At 33.5% G+C, this 11738-nt stretch overlaps 1 protein-coding gene across 8 annotated transcripts in view; it reads right to left on the bottom strand.

Moving 5' to 3' along the window:
- Window positions 1-11738, bottom strand: part of ROBO2 (roundabout guidance receptor 2) — a 709767-nt gene that overhangs the window by 143178 nt on the left and 554851 nt on the right. For 6 of the 8 annotated variants that reach the window (XM_015570599.1, XM_015570597.1, XM_015570598.1 and 3 more), the window contains exons 6-7: window positions 5487-5614; window positions 1029-1040 (exon numbers count right to left, since the gene is read on the bottom strand). In XM_015570599.1, coding sequence (XP_015426085.1) covers window positions 1029-1040; window positions 5487-5614 — 140 coding nt within the window. The remainder of the gene's footprint in view (window positions 1-1028; window positions 1041-5486; window positions 5615-11738) is intronic. The other 2 variants (XM_006773936.2, XM_015570594.1) reach the window with 1 other exon arrangement.

Consider the following 11738-nt stretch of genomic DNA (forward strand, 5'->3'; position numbering starts at 1 on the left):
GACTAAAGCAGGTTTCTGGGGTTTTGTTTAGCTTCTATATTTGTTACATAGTTGCTTAGAGTTGCAGCTCAGAGGCCTGCAGCGGCAGGCTGGGAACGTTGGAGTCCTCTGTCACTGAAGCAAGCAAGCCTCATGTTCAGTTTAAGCTGCCTGGCTGCCGGCTGCCATCTTGGCTGGAAGTTAATTTGCATATTTCGCTGCTTAGCCAATGGGAAGGGTAGCGGTCGTACACCAATTACCATGTTTCTCTTTTATTAGATAAGGATTACCAAGGTTTCTTTTACCTAAACACATTTATTGGTAGGCTAAGCTAAACTTTATAAAAAAATACAGCTAGGTTATTAAATCAATGAATTTAAAAATAATTTATTTTCCAAATATTTACCAATAATAACCACTTACATTACTGCAAGCAAAAGCTGTTCACTTCAATTTTGCAAAGCCAAATGAAGGATGAAATATATTGAAACCACAAACTTTTCATGCCAAAGAACATAGCTCATTACTTTCTTTTCCTCCTAGTTTAAATAACTATTTATAATAATTTGAAGCATTCTGCTAAATTTATTTAAATAAGTATGCAGATAAGAAGTATGAAGCAGTTCAAGTGCTCTTAAAAAGCAAAGACTCCAACCAGCTTAAAATAAGGGAAGTACACAAAATGATGGAACTTCTTAATTTATTCATACATAACTAATTTTTGAATATCAAACATAACTAATAATTGATTATTTTATGCATACCAGAAAAAGGAAGTATTATATTTTTCTCAAGAAAAGTTTGTAGTTTATAATATTAACCATTCATATATTGTTTTAGAAGAAAATTGTTACCTATTCATTGTTAAAATAGTAGGAGTCACTACAAAATTGTTTATCAAAGTGATGAAAAGATCAGAAACAGAAGACAGTCCCTCAAGCAATATTTTAACAGGGATGAATGTATTTCATTCTGTCAATTTCTACTATGCATGAGTTATGAATAACTGTACAAAGCCATGCTAAATGGGTAGAAGGATGGCTACTTACCAACAGGGCGAGCTGTAGACATTACAATGGTGTGGTGAGAACATAAAAAAGAAATTAAAAGAAAAGAAAATTATCAGAATGCATGATGTGTAATGTTACATTTAAGTATGGACAGTAGAATGATTTCTAGTCATAGTTCAAGTATGAACAGAATGTCTGAGTTTGATAAAACTGAACGTTATAATGTAATTCTAAGAAAGCAATTATTTTTGCATGCCAGGATTAACTATAAGCAATTAGAGGAATTTTATGTAAAGTCATATCTTCATCACTTAACTATAGTTATAATTTCAATGGTGTTTTTAGAGTTAAAAAGCCTTATGGTACTGTAAAGTTAAGAACTTGATTACTATAACTATTCAAGTCACAGACTAGCAAATGTCATGTCAATAACAGAAGGCCTCACTGTCTGATTTAAATAGCAATTGGTTTTTAAGCATGGTTAGTCAGAACCATTATAGGACTACAGAAAAGCCCAGGACACTGCTTTTCAGCCAGTAATAAGTTAAGATCACATCACTTTTCATCCCTGGACAGGGCGGATGAAAATATAACAAATAGGTTGGAACATCTTTAGAGATTTCAGCTGAGTAGCTCCCTAACTACTGTTAAGCTTTTTCTTATTTTGGCAGAGGGCAGGAAACAATGACTGACAAGTTGATTCCTGTTCACACTGAAAATGGCTTTCAAACTGGTGCTTCAATAAATTGTTATTTTTATTTTACTCTAACTTTCAATTACTTGTAATAAGTTGCCTCTATTATTAATGCACAGAAATTATAAGACACACATGAGCTTAATAACATTTTTTAAAAAATGAATAATGCTAAATCAACTTAGATAGTAAACCACTTTATATAAAAAGCAATAGGCAAATATAGAACACATGGTCCCATTTTTTAAATGAAGAAGAAATACATGTAGTAGCATTTAAACTTTTACAAAGTCATACATTAAAAATATAAATTATTAGACAAGCATTTCACCCATATTCTAGCGGATGAAGCTCTAAAGTATATGAAATGAGACTCTAGAACTGATGGCTAGTTTCATCCTGATGATGTTTCATGAGGAATGATGAGATACATATGGCCTTTCAAACCATGTTTATAGATACTCATTCACTCAACACACACATCATAATAAAAACATTGTGCAATCTCTGAACAATACTAGAGTTGCTTTTTATGTGAGATCCATGGTTTTGTAATATTCACAATTGAAAGGGGAGGTTAAGTCAATTCAAAGGAAAATAAAGTAATTATAGTAGCCGTATGAAAACTCTAGCGTGCTCCATAGTCTATGATGGGTTTACTATAGTAACAGGAATAGAAGAATTTGCCCAATGTACAACAATTTATTTTTTTGTTTTTTGTTGTTGTAGGAGACATATGAAAATAATAACCAAGAATAAGACAACAGACTAACATCATAAAGTTGTAGCTTATTCTCACTGACAAGATTTCGATTAATTTTGCCAATGTCCAATAGAAAAATAACTGTCTTTCATTTTTAAATTTGCATTTTCATGTGCCATCCTAAGCTGAATCTTAAACATAATGTTTCCTATACATAGAAACAAAGCAGCATTTTGATTCTATGCTATTAAACAGTGATAAAGAAGAAACCATGGTGAGAAATCATTTTTTTAAGAAAAAAACACATTTGTTTTTTACTTAGTGTAAGTAAGTTTCAAAAAAATTAAGGAATTATTGCCCTACAAGCAAGATGGTTATTCCAATGAAGTCTTAATTTATGCAAAGCCAATTTGAGCAATTAAAAAATAGAGAAACATTGTGTTTACAAACATGCAGTTTGAGTTAACACATTTTGAAGGTAATCTTAAAAGTTCTGTTAGATCATGAATTATTTGTTTAGAATATAAATGCTAGGAGGTTTGTTGTCCACCATCACTTCTTTCAAATTTTGTGTTTGTCAAGTCAGCAAAAGAATCTACTTGCTGTCAAGTTAAATTGTATAGGCTATTTTCACCATAGTTTTGAAATGGAAAACCAAGTACTAAGTCACTTTTTCAGATTTTGACTATAAAATTTATTTTCTTTTTCTCCATTTGGCTAAAGTGAACATTGTGATAAAATTTTAGCAGAAACATCACAATAAAATCTCTTGTTTTTGTTACATATCAGCATTTAATCCCAGAAAAACAAAACAAAACAAAACCCCAATAGGTGAATGTTGTCAAAATCAGCAAATGAAAATAAACTGTGTCCCTACATTAAATTGAAGAAATAGATGTGGCCTATTGGGTCAGAGTTGAGCCCGTTCTAATAAAACAAGCAAAGGAAGGACTGAACATTTAATTTATGTGCATAGAAAAATGAGCACAGAAAAAATATCATAGATACTATTTTTTTTCCTGTTAACCTGTTAGCAGGAGTAATCCCAACTGCTTTTTTTAATGATTAAAATATTTAAACAATATTTTATTCTACTTTCTATTGTATTATGGAGATTTTTTTTTTCTGTGACCGGTTTGAGGATTCAGTGTTGGATGAGTTATAAATATACACCACACAGATTAAACTCTCTATTCCATCCACAAGGTCTGCTGATTTAAAAAGAAAATCCTATTAAAAATAAATAACTCTTTCTATTAGTTTTGTAAGTTAGCTTTAAATGTAAAGGTCCATGCAGGAGGAGCATGCTTTGTTAAATGAAATGTTAAACCTGAAACTTTCAACAAATTATGAAAGCAATTAGCTTGGAAAGATCTTAAAGCAAATAGAACACTTCAAGTCTCATTCACCCAGGCATTCAAGTATAAAGGAACCCTGCTGCTTCTACAAACAAACAACTCCTCAAATTTTCTCACCATTTGTTTAGTCAGCAAATAGTTTTTGAATGGAACATTTCTTTGTTGCTTGTTTATTTTTCCCCCATTCACTTCAGAAAAAAACAAACAAACACACTTTGGGGGGAATTTGGTCAAGTGAATTATTTTTGCAAAGGACTGCCTAGAGAAAAACAAACATATGTATAAATATAAAATCAGCTATAGAGAATTCAGGTTAAATATAGTAAAGAGCCTTATAGAGGCTCATGTTTTGATCATATGTAATCAGTATGTATATTCAATTGCTATATAATCATAACTTTTTATGATGTGTTGCCTAATGAGACATGAAAATATTTTTAAGCAACTAGCTTGCCAATTTTGCCTAATGTGTTTTGTATATCAGTCCACATCAAACTGGTGGAAAAATTAAAGTAGGTGGACTAGAAATGGAGCAATTGGAAACTATGGAAATTACCAATGTTTTTAGGTATCCAGAGTGTGTATGTCTCCTAGTAATTATCTGAAGGAAGGTGAGGGTTTTCTTTATGATTTGATGCCCAAATTATAGATCTGACAAAAAACAATTTGAGAACAACCAACCCAAGTTCCTCTAAACCTTTCTCCTAATCTTATGAAAAGTTCTGGGAGCAAAGCTGCACAAGAGTAAGAGGTATGACTAAACAGGGTGAGCAGTAGCTGAGACCTGCATGAGAGTGTGTAGCCAGCCTCCTCGTCCATAAGACTGAGAGGAGAAAGCGTCAGGGGAGTGGAAGAAAGATTAAAAGAATGAGCAGGGGATGCATTCTCCTGTTTCTGTCTAAAGTTCGTTGAGAGTAAACAATACCACAGATAATGTCTATTTGGCCAGAGTTAGTGTGGCTGTCTGCTTGGTACTACTTGGTACCTTGGGCTATGTAATTTACTCATATGGATCAGTGTGCACCACCAAGAAGAGAGTTAATTCATTCTAGTTCACCGTAGGGTTAAGTAATGCTTTCCTTCACTCATAAGCAATTCCAGGGAGTCTATAAACGAACATTATCCCATGACTGAGAAAGTGCATGACACCCAGAAAGTGAAAGTTATTACAGGAGGAGCGCTGGATATTTCAATTATTTAAGGCCAGTGAACTTCACAAATCACTCTCTAAATAGGTTTTTTCAACGTGGGAGCTCCTTTGTATTCATTTTTCAGCTTTTGAAGCAGTGTTAGGTGTTTGTGTGTGTGTGTGTGTGTGTGTGTGTGTTTTCCAGATTGCTTTTTGAATGCTGAAATAAAAAAGAATTTCAAAACAGTACTCTGCAAGTATAAAGTGACAAACTACTAAACTGAAACACAAAGCACTTTTGAAATTAGCGACATTTAAAAGCAACAAATAGTTCAAAGCAATGGAAATATAAATATCTATTTTTAAGATTCATTTTAAAATAATGTTAGCTATTATTTATTTTTAAAAATTAAGTACTTCAAATAATCATCCTTTTGAACACAAATTTGAAAGTAATTTTACCTCAATTAATAATACAGTGTATACAAAATCTATGCCTTTTAATATAATAATAAAACAGGGTAAGCTATTATTTTGATGGTGGGTTCACTCACCCATGTAACTAAATATTAGCCTGTTGGTCCAATCATGTTACACATCTTCGGTCTCTTACCTCGAACAGTCAGGGTGGCAGAGGCTTCCACTTTTCCAACCCGATTCTCTGCAATACACATGTAAGTGCCTTCATCTACACTCAAAGCCTTTTTAATTCTCAGTGTGTAGTCATCTTTGATGTCATATCTGTGTAGAATATAAATTGGTTTTATTAAATAGCTTTGGTTATATTTAAATAACGGTTCATTTTTCTATTCTGTTTTGCCTGAAACAAAATAACACACACACACACACACACACACCATTCAGCCATATAGTGTAATGCTTAGATTAAAGGTATTACTAATATGATCATTAATTTCATATCTGATCTCCAGGTGCTTGGTTATTAATTACCTATTTTTATATATACACAACCCTTGCCACATCCTAATTATCAAATGTGTTCAAAAAACTCAAAAACATTTCTTCACAAAGATAAATGCACCCATATGTTCATTGAAGCATTATTCACAGTGGCCAAGACATCAAGACAACTAAAGTGTCCTTCAGTAGAGGATGGATAAATAGATGCCGTCCATATATATTATGGAAGACTATTCAGCTATAATAAAAGATAAAATACTGCCATTTGCAACAACATGGATGGACCTTGAGAATATTATGTTAAGGAAAATAAGTTAGTCAGGAAAACCTAAAAACCAAATGATTTGACTCATAGGTGAGGTATAAAACTGAAACTCATAGACATAGACAAAGTATGGTGGTTACCAGACAGAAGGGAGTGGGCGACAGCAAAGGGTTAAGGGAGCAAAATATACGGTGATGAAAGATGATCTGACTTTGGGTGGTGGGCACACAATGCAATATACAGATCTAATAGAAATATGCACTTGAAACCTATATGATCCTTTTAACCAATGGCATCCCAATAATTATCAAATGCACTACCAGCACTGTTTTTGGTTACTCTTAGACAACAAGTAGTTCATATTACCAGCCAGAAAGGAGTGGGTGACAGCAAAGGGTTAAGGGGGCAAAATATATGGTGATGAAAGATGATTTGACTTTGGGTGGTGGGCACACAATGCAATATACAGATCTAATAGAAATATGCACTTGAAACCTATATGATCCTTTTAACCAATGGCATCCCAATAATTTTTTTAAAAAAGAAAAAAATCCACAAAAATATTAAATGTTTAATTAATAAGAAGAAATAAAATTTATGTTAAATGTTAAATAACAACAACAAATTATCAAATGCACTACCAGCACTATTTTTGGTTACTCTTAGACAACAAGTAGTTCATATTTGAGTTTCTTGGTGAGTTATATCCAATCATGTTATAGGTTACACTGCTTTCAAATGTATGGTTTATGTTTTTAGGTATCTTGAGTATAAGATAGCTCAAATATTTAAAGGGGAAATTTATTTTCTCATTTGTTGGCAAACTGACAAAATAAGCATTGGTTGAAAGAATTAAGAACTTTTATTAAATCATCAACATTAACTCTTAAAATATCAACATGTCTGGAGTGATCCTGAAAACGCACATGCTCTTTCTCCAATGGATCATAATTCCTCTGAAACAATTACTTTTTCCTTAAAACTACATATTTCACAAGCAATTAGATGTTAAATATCTCCACAGGTCCAGTAAGTGTGGCCTTTTTTCCTGTATTTCTTTCTGGATAAATTGGTATAAGCTCAATTGTAATCTCATTGATGCTTTACACTATTGCTCTGGGTATTTGGAGAAATGTGCATTTTCCCCAGAGAGCAAATATTGACTGAGTAGTATGATAAATTTGACTAATAGTTTCTTACATTTCAAGAGTTCTTTACATTTCACAACAGAGTTTAATAGACGATTTCACAACAATAAATGACTTAGAGATAATGCCTACTCCCAAACGCCATTTTATAGAAGATGGCAAGATTGTCTTGAGTTGCAAAAATAACTGTGACAGTATTTCTGTGACAAGGACATTTATTTTGCTAACACAGAGCAACGCACCCCTCCCAGCTGACGTGTGTGTTTACTCTTCTAATTGCCTGTGCACTGAGCAGGTGTGCATTTTCCTATTTTGTGTTCGGAGTTTCAAAAACTCCAGAAAACACTGTATCAATATTTTTCTCAATATGAATCGAAAACCAAATGTATTCCTTAGAGGTTCATAATGTGTTAACTAACACAGACACACTTTAAAATTATTATGTTATTGAACAACCTAATGTACTTAAAATCTTTGCCCTGATTTGCTCTTATACTGTTTTTACATAATTGAGAATGAATTTTAAATAATTGGATAATACTTTGGTAGAAAACAGCTACTTTTGACACATGGTATAATGTTATATATGTTCAACATGTAGGAAGTATCATCTGACTTTAATTAAAAATAGGGAAAAAAAAGAAATAAATGAAAAAACATTACTTGTGAGGAAACCCTAATAGAAACGGGGTGATTTTGATTGTGAAATCTGCCAGTACCAGACTTGTATAAACGCAGTCATTGTTGCCAGGTTTGATTAATGACAGTTGTACAATCATGTGCTGACAGTCCCCACCATAAAGATACCTTTTTTTCCTGATATGAAACACTGCTGAAAAATGCAACCCAATCAGATTTGGCCGCTGGACAACATGTGCCATCATCACTGTACCGTGAATGGAGATTGATTGGTAACCAGCTGTGACAAAGTGGGGAAAGAAGCTCTGGTTTTGTGTTGTGTGTCCCTCCCCCTCCACCCCTCCCCATGCAAAAAAGAAAACGAAAACTGAATTGTGTCAAAACCATTACCATCTGTTCAGCTAAATAATAAACAAAACAAAATAAATTTATTTTAATACTTAAAACAACACTTTGTATGCAAGTTTCTATTTGTGTGTGATCTTCTTAAAAGTGTTCAAAAGAGAAAATATTATTCATTTTTTAAAGAAACAGAGTACTACATTTTAAAATCACTTCCAAATTGAAATGAAATAATCTATTGCAATTCTTCCTCCTAAAGAAACTTTCTCTTTTTGGAATGTTTCTTAGAAATCTAAATTTACTTTGAAAATATCAAACAAGATTTGAAAAATGGCAAAATTTTATAACATAACCACATTTCATACATTTCTCTCACTTTGCAATCCCTAATGCACATTCAACTTCTAGGGTAGAAACTTATGATTTCCTGGCATTGTGGATATAACTTAGGGACTTCTCCCTCCAAGTTTTCCACAGTGGCTTTAAAATTTTGGAGGAAAAAAGAACAACAAATACACTACAAATTCTATTACAAAGTGGAATTTTACCATGCTCAGTTCAAGCCTATGTATCTCATTGCCTTGTTTGGATTCCATGAGAGCTCTACACTATTAAATCTCCCTGGAAGACCATTTTCATCTCAAAAGCGCCTTTGTTTTTCATGGAAGTAAATTTATTTTCTCAACATTTTTAGTTTTTGAAATTACCCACTACTTCTTGCTATAAGATGCCTGACTCCTATTAATCATTAAGTTGGCCAATAGGAAAAAGTATGAATTTAACCAGGAAATATTTAATGTCTATGCAAGTAAATGTGTCTATTTTTTTTAGGGAGACTTGAGAAGTTTGTTTTTAATTTTCAAAAGACTTGTAGTCAATCCAAAGAGCTGAAGATCACCTTCTACCTTTTACATTCTTTCAGACAATAAATGCCTGTAGTTATAGGCATTACATAGTTTTATAATTCAATAAAATGTTAACTATGGAGCTTTACATGAAAAGGCCACAATGTTTATTGCCTATCTTAAACAGAATAATTTTTAGGACAAAAATCATATGTTAATATTATAAAATATCATTCATTGATCATTAAAGACACACCCTTAAACTAATAGAGGCCATGGTGTGGATTATAGATGTGGAGATGCATTCATTTAGAAGTCAGTGATGATGTATTTCTATTAGTCAAAAAAGTCCATTTTAATAATTCACAACTTTGAATCAAGGTACTCTTCTACATAACATAAAAGTTCTCGGAGAAATTTAAATCTTTTGCCTCTTTCAGTCTTGACAGCTGAAAATAGGAAAAAGTTGTCAATTCTCCTGAAACAATTTTTCTGCTTACAGTTTTTCAATCAAAATCTTTCCACACACAATACTTGTTACCAAAACTCATGTAAGTGCTTCTTGGCAACCTAAATATCAAGCGATATTTTCTTAATCTTTAATATTTAAGGTATATCCTAATGTTAAGCTCTTAAATTACAATTGAGGTCTGGGATCTTCAAATAGCCAAAACCAGCCATTAGTATTTTGCTGGCAAAGGGATACTGAGTCAAGTTTGCTATACATTCTAGCCAACATGGGTCACATTTTTTTTTTTTAAATCTACGGTTATAAAGCAGATTAGCATTTACCATTTGGGTAAAGAAATCTTTACCTATTCTTTCAGTTAGGTCACAAGCATTTCTGGGCAGGGCAACTAACAGCAATATAAAAATACAGCTATTCCTTTAAAATGACAATTAATGTAATATTCATTGGGGAAAAAAGGTAACAAAAATCTTGGGAGAGATTTGTATGGAAATAACAAGAGGCTAGGTGGTCTCTGAAGAGAACTTGCTGTTCTGTTCTGGAAGCCTCTACTGTAAGCCAAAGTGAACCTTGATGATACTCTGTCTCTGCCTTAAATAACCAAACTACTCCTCATAATTCTCATTGAGTTGTGTGCATTTGTCATCCAGTCGCTTACACATCCTTATAAGTATTACTCTGAATTCTTTCTCTGACAATTACTTGCCTCCATTACATTTGATTCCTTTTTCTGGTGATTCCTCTTTTCCTTTCCTTTAACTCTCATATCTTTCCTTAAATGCTATCCTGCTACCTCCAACCCTTGCCAGCCTGACTCATAGATGGAAAACTCCTCTACTTTATCTCCCTTTAGCACAACTAAGAGAGCAGGGCATTTTCCAACTAAAAAGCTAAGAGAAAACAAGTAAGCGAAAAAAATACTTTAAGACATCCACAATAGGATAACAATAATTGACATAATGAAGTGCAGATTTCAGATCACCAGGTAGTTAGGCCCAATGACAACAACCAGACAGGAGGACACCCACCACCTCGCAACCAGAGCCTGTCTTTGGAGTTTGAGAAATTAAACCAAATTGTAGCTGAGCCTCCCAGAAAGGCCAAAGCATCCTGCTCACCCAGAAACTAAAAGTGCCTGTGAGTTTTAATCAGTGTAGGCTGTGGCTATCTTTTGTGTGTCACTGTCTCTCCCATCTTCTACAACTATGACAGGCAATAGAGACTCCAGGGATTCATTCTCTTGGCAAATTTGTGGACAACTGTGAACTTCACAGTCACTACCTGTTTTCATCTTCTTTCATTTTTCACCTTTTCTGCAGTGAGCTTCATCACCTCTCATATAATTACTCACAAAATTTTTGTAGTCACTTCTATGAAACTTTTCACGCTGCCTTTTGAACTATCTGCTCACTGATTTGTAAACCTTCCCCATCCTCTCTTCTCAGATTTTTAACCTCACCTCCATGCCTTAATGGAAATCTGGCTCTTTTCTGAGGGTTATGTAAGGGTGGGGGTAAAGGGGAGGTGAAAGAAAACTCCCAGCTATTACAAACAATTATTCAGTGCCTGAGACATAGCAAATAGATATTTTAAGTAAGTTATCTTCTCTCACAAAAAAATAAAACAGCAAAATGAAACAAAGTCTCAATTAAATTCCTATCATGCCATCTAGTTTTAAATAGATTCTTTATTATTTTTCTTTAGAAAATATAATAACTGATAGGACCTTCATCATAGGGCTTTTTAAAGCGTTAAATGAGTTAATAATTTTAAAGTGTTGAGACTTGAACCTGGCATATAATAAATACCCAATAAATGCCAACTGAAATTTTCCATAATTGCACCTCACTTCAATTATTTTTCGTTCTCCAGTGATATTGTCTCCATCTCCCTTTGGCCATTATCTCATAGCAGGATCCTAGACTTTATACTCAACTGGCATGGCTCTACCTTTAAAATCTGAATTTTGAATGTCTGATCCTAGTGCTCGCTTCGGCAGCACATATACTAAAATTGAATGTCTGATCCTACCATAACTGTGAATGTTTCCTACTGTTTTTATTCGTTTACGATGTGGGGAACCGATATAGGGTGAAGCCTCGGACTGACCTGTTGGAAAAGTCACAAACAAGTTCCAGCTTAGAGGGCACAGTCCTCTTAGCATAATTAGGCTTGACCTTATAACACTCCCTAGATCTTATCTGGGAAGCTAAGGGGCTGAGGAAGTGGGGGAGGT

This window comes from Myotis davidii, unplaced genomic scaffold, assembly GCF_000327345.1.
Source record: "Myotis davidii unplaced genomic scaffold, ASM32734v1 scaffold24, whole genome shotgun sequence".
Taxonomy (NCBI): Eukaryota; Metazoa; Chordata; class Mammalia; order Chiroptera; family Vespertilionidae; genus Myotis; species Myotis davidii.